Below are 5,576 nucleotides of genomic sequence, written 5' to 3'. Positions count from 1 at the left end.
TCTTTGGTTGTTGCTCTCCCTTCGGCGTGATTACCGGAGCGACTGCCGGAGCAGACGCTGGGGGGACACTCGCGCCCGGAGGCGGTACGCACGACCCGGAGGCGTGGGGATGGGGGGGGGCCGCGCCGCCGCCGCCGTGCCGCCTTCTCCCGCTTTGACCTCCCCCAGCTGCTTCTCCTCAAATCAACCTGTGAGCTTGCGAGGCGGCGGGGGTGGGAGTGCTCTCGGGCGGCGTGTGCGGGCGCGCGCGGCGCGAGATCTCTTTCGCGAGGGCACGGTGGGTCGTGTGAGTATCTCGCGCGCTCGCACTATTTCACGTTATATCAAGCACTGCCTTTGATGCCTTTGCAAGAACCGCCAGCGGCGGTGGTCGAACCGGTTCGCGGTTCGAGCCGGGACCTTTTGGCTCCCGGTTCGGAACTCGCTTGGAGGGTTGCTTCGCTCTCGCGGAGCGAGCGCGGGCGCGTGGGTGCGTGTGCGCGTGCGCTGCTGCAAGGCGAGGCGAGGCGAGGCGCGGGGCGGCGCGGCGCGGCGAGGCGGGCGGCGGCGGCGCGCGGTCGTTCTTTTTGCCCGGGTGAGGCGTGGCTTGCGCGCCGCGTGGTGATGACGCAGCACGCTGAAAAGTCCTTGGTGAGCCACCGCGGTGGCAGCGAGCCAAAGCAAGCCACCTGCCGCATGACGGGTTGACCGACGGCGTCTCTTTTTGTGAGATGGGTAAAATAAAGGAACAGGTCCCCCCGCCCTGCGGTCTTTGTGCAGCGGGTTCTTTGTGGGTGTGGTCGGCGACTAGCCGGGGTCGTCCTCCCGATGGGGGACTAGCACTAGCCGTCTTCCACATGGTCCCTCGGGTCCCTGCTGCTCCTAATCTCTTCGTACATCCTCCTGCTGATCTCCGCAAAGTCCTGTACCTCTCGGGCAAATAGAGCACACCACGCACAAATCGAGACTAAAACACGCGCACAAGACAACATGGACCGCGATCTCCGAGAGGGCAGAGAGGGCAGAGGGCTCGCTGAAGCGGACCTCCTCCCGTCAGCCGCCGCGGCCTTTCGAAGGATCCTCGTCAGCCCTCCGCCTCCCTCGCGCGAGGCGGCCGCGGAACTGGTCAATCGCGACGCTGATCGGGATCACCTGCTTCTTCCCCGTCTCGGGATCGCTGAGGACCGACACCGTGATCGGCACCGGCGACTGCGGCGGCGGCCGCGCGCCGAGCAGCCGCCACGCGCCCTGGCTCGCCGCCCAGCCTAGCACGAGCATCGCCGGCCAGCGGGAGGCGGAGGCGAGCGACAGGAGGTTGAGGCCGGCGCCCACGCCCGCGGGAGGGTCAAACACAAACTGGCCAGGCAGCGCGGGGAGGGTATAGGTGTGGGGAGGGCGACCAGGTGGGGACGGCACTCCAGGCGGACAGACGGGTCGAGCGCTGGGTGAGCGTGAGGCCGCCGCACCTGCAGCGCCGTCGTCATCTGGAGCGCACGCAGCGCGGCACCGACGGAGAACATCAGCCGCGGCTTGAGCCGAGCAAAGTAGAAGAGTGTGCGGTACACACCCGAGACGATGCCCTCTGGCTTTTGCGTCTTGCTGCCGGGCACTTGGACGCGGGAGCTGTAGTCGTTGCTGAGGGCGGCGAGCATCGGGTTCACCGCGGTGAGGAGGTAGAGCGTGCGGCCTGACGACGGCGACAGCAGCGGCTGCCGGCTGCGCGGAGCGTGCTCCGTGCGACCAGAGCCGGAGGCCACGGCCGCCACCGAGCAGCACAGCCAGGCGAGCAGCCTCATTGTGGTGCGGGCGCGATTTCTTTTTCAACCGATTTCTTAAAACGAAGCTGCTGCACGACAAGCGCCACCCCATCTCGTCGCCGGCAAGCGAGTCGTCTTTGTTTGTCGACGACGGGCGAGAAGGTGGATCGAGGAGGGGCCGCGGTGGGAGGGGGGAGGGGGGAGGAAGCGCGAACCGAATCATGCTGCTGTCTTGCGAGGAACCACGATCACAGGCACAATGTACATCTCCGCCTCGTCACTTGCTTTGGCATAGGTCGCTTGCACCAGCGGCGACTCCGGGCGGGCAAGCGCCCGGGTCAATTCAGTGGGTTCGGCTCCTAAGCCGCCTTGGGTGGGTCGGTATGAGAGGGTTTGAGGTATCTGTCCGGCGTCCACCCATACCGCGTTGGTGTCCAGTCCGAGCCTGGCTGTTCTTCACCTTTCTACCTACCTACCTATTGAGGTGCCACAGATCTCACTGGAACGGTAGGTACCGAAGGTTTTTTGCGCTCGTAGCAGCTTGGGGAGGGTCAGGCATGGCGCGGCCACGAGCGAGTTAGCGCGGGCGGGAGGGAGATGCGCGGCACGCTGCCGTGTCGCCCTCGAGGCTGCCGCCCGTCGGGTTGACACTGACTGTAGACTGACACATAATAGGTCGAGAGGTAGGGGCGGGCCCCACACCGCCCCGCGACGGCTCCAGATAGGAAGGTTCTTAGCTCCCCGGCCCTGGATGTGAGGATGCCAACTGCACTCCAAAAGTGCTCCAAGTTCTAGCATCTAGGGGCCGATTTTTTTCGCTTCGGGAACCACAGACCCCCCCTTAGACGGCTATAGGAGCCCGAATCCTGGCCGAAAGAGAAAGGGAGAAAACCAATTTCGCCCTCGAAGGGCCCCATCGAAAAACATGAACAGGGCTCCAGGCCCCAAATGACGTGTGAGTGTTAGAGTTGTTGGTATTGCTAAAAACCTCTCTCTCCCCCTCGGCCTAGGCAAAATCCTGCAAAGGTGGGGACCTGACTGTCCACTGTCCTGAGACCTGACTCCTTGGAGCACTTGGAGCACTTGGAGTGCAGTCGGCAACCGCACACCCAGGGCCGGGGAGCTGAGAAGCGCACCCAGCGGGCCGGATGATTGGCATCGGGTTGCGGGCAAGAGAGCCCTAGCCCAGGGGGTGCGCGTTCGCAGGGAAAGGGCCTTAAAGAAAACATGGGTCTCCGAGGGTTAGTCCGCGCTCCAGGTTTCCCCTAGCAGCGGAGCGCCCCCTCTACTCGGAGCTAATAAACACCAGACACGCACACGACGTACATCCTCACTCGACGTCATCCCTCGGGGCTTCTCCGTTTGGCCTCCCCCCACTCGCTTTCCGCTGGTTGGGCAACGGATGCGGGGCCCGGCTCCCCCTCCTAGCTTTTTTCGGCCGCGGCCCCGCTGCCGTCTCGCCCTCTCTGCCTGCTCCTGTTGACTCCGCCTCCGGCGATCCCGTGCCCGAATCCTCGGGCGAGGGTGGCGGTATTGGATCGCCACGCCGCCCCTCCCCGGGAGGTGGGGCCAGCTCTCTTCGGTCGAGGATTCGCGCCCGCCCCCGCGGTCTCTCTGTCGTCCTCGGCTCGCCCGTATGTCCCGACTCCACTCTCAAAGGCCGCGTCAGCTCATCTCTCGCCTCCTCCGACAACTGACCCCAAGCCCCCCCTGGGGCCCTCCGGCCTCGGCTTTCCGGTTCGCCGGTGGGTCCGCTATCATACCGCGGTGACTCCCTTCCCCCATCTCCTCCTCCCGGGTACACCAGCTTCCGGCGGGGCGGCCCCGGACCCCCCAGGTCATTCCGAGCGGGTCCATACGGCGGCAGCCCCGCCGGCGGCGGGGGTGGAGGCGGCGGTAGGGCCGGCGGGTACGGTGGCGGCCCTCGCGGCCCAAACGCCTGGTGTGGAGCCGCTGGGGCGGCCCCACGACCCTGCAGCCGTTCCAGTGGCGGGGGTGGAAATGGCAGTGCGGGTGGCGGAAACGATGGCGGCACTGGCGGCCGCCCCGCCTGGTGCGGAACCTCCGGGGCGGCCCCTCGACCCAGCGGTCGCTCCAGCGGCGGGGGCGGAGGTGGTGGTGGCGGGGGCGGGCCCGGTGGCGGCGCCGGCCGCCGCACCCCCTGGGGCGGGGCCTCGGGGGATGCCCCCTGCCTCTGCGGCCGTTCCAGCCGTGGTTCCACGCGTCGGCCGTCTACCCCGCTCGTGGGGGGGGGCCGAGCTCTCGACTCCCCTCGAGGAGGGGGGGGGCCAGGGCCTGGATCCGCCGACGGCCCCGCCTCTTTTAAATTTTAAGAATTCTTCCTCTGAGCTCTGTCGCGTCGCTTTCCTCGTCCTGCGACGCCGCCGCCGCCTGCCGATCCCTTGCTCTCTCGGCTTCTCTCGCCTTTCGGCGCAACTCTGCCCTTCTCGCGGCATATCTTGGCCCCTCGAGTTTATCGAGCTCTCCTCGCGCAAGGACGACTCTTCTGACGCCCACTGCGATCATTTGCCGCCAAGTCATATCGTTGCTCAGGTCCACTCTCTCTTCGAACACTTGTACCTCCACGGATGATGCTGGCGCTGGGGTCCCCTTCGGGTGCATCGTTACAGCTGACGACGGGATTTCCACTGGTGTTTCGTCCTCCTCGGAGTCTTCTTCCCCGGCTTCCTCCCGTTCGGCTCTACGTTCAGTACGTTCAGCGTGGCTCACCCTCCATGCCGTGAACAGGCGCTTTATCCATCCTACATTCTTCTCTCTCTCCTCTGCCCGTGCCTTGGTCTTGTCGTTGTTTCGCACCCATGTCTGTATGGCGATCGAGGGCAGGCTGCCTTCCCCACTACCTGTAGTTCACTCGTCACCTCTCCTGCGTGCTGCGAGCTCCCCTCTCTTTCTTTCGGGTATGGAGTCCGTGAGTGCGGGTAGCGTGCAGGCAATCACGGGCGCTATTTTGTCGTACTCCTCTTCGGCGAGCGCCCCAAATCTAGACCCTTTCGCCTTTAAGGAGGCTGGCCCTCGCTCGTCTCAGGAATGTGGCGGTGTCTTTTGAGTCCGGCGCCTCCCGTTCAACTCTTGCTGTCGCCCTCGCTGTGTGTTTATCGAGCTTCCGCATGAAGTGACGCGCCTCTTCCTTATTTCCAGCGCAGCTGCCGCTCACTCTACAGTATGTGCGCCAACGACGCCTGTGGTGGCTCACTGTCTTCTTGTTTCCAGTCGTCCCAGTCTCTCAGTTCCCCGCGTCTCCTCCTCGCCTCGCGCGCTTCTGTGGGCGGCTGCCGGATTTGTTTTACCCTTTGGGGTGAGAAGCTTGCACAAGATCCCTTCTGCGCAGCTCGCGCATCTCTGGGCCCGTGGATCGCCACCGCGTCGTGCATCGGCGCGTTGATCGACGACTGCGCAAGTCGCGCATGAGCAGCAGCGGCACGCGCGCCTTTGACACGCCCTCAGAGGACGTGACAGGCAAAAAGAGGCCCGCGCTCGATTCCGCCGAGCTCGCCCGTTGCACTGGCAGCTGGGACAGCTGCCAGCGTGCAGAGGCTGGGCCGTCGGGCAGCGGTGATGCAAAAGATGCGCATCTTGTGCTGCACCCGCAGGCAGAGCTGGACGCACTGCAGCGTCGGCTGGTGACCCAATTCCTGCGCACGGTCGACCCCAACGAGGAGAGCATCGTCATCACCAACCCGCGGGCTCAGGGTGCGCCGCCGCCACCGCGCCGCGCCTCTGCTGAAACCGCCGCCGCGTGCTTCCGCCACCGCGGCCGCGCTGCCATCCGACGCCGCCCTCGCCGCGCGTGGACAGGCAACCCAATCGTGTGGGTCACTC

The 5,576-nt window shown here is 65.7% G+C and overlaps 1 protein-coding gene across 1 annotated transcript; it reads right to left on the bottom strand.

Annotated features, from left to right (window-relative positions):
* Window positions 1–1,097: 1,097 nt before the first annotated feature.
* EMIHUDRAFT_373424 (hypothetical protein) lies at window positions 1,098–1,777 on the bottom strand (the record flags this gene model as incomplete). Its single annotated transcript, XM_005786100.1, has 1 exon — window positions 1,098–1,777. A coding segment is annotated over one exon (533 nt), but the record flags the coding sequence as incomplete, so codon positions are not given.
* Between the last annotated feature and the right edge of the window lie 3,799 nt (window positions 1,778–5,576).

Source organism: Emiliania huxleyi (assembly GCF_000372725.1).
Source record: "Emiliania huxleyi CCMP1516 chromosome Unknown EMIHUscaffold_1542, whole genome shotgun sequence".
NCBI classification, from domain to species: domain Eukaryota; phylum Haptophyta; order Isochrysidales; family Noelaerhabdaceae; genus Emiliania; species Emiliania huxleyi.
This window is presented reverse-complemented; position numbering and strand designations above follow the sequence as displayed.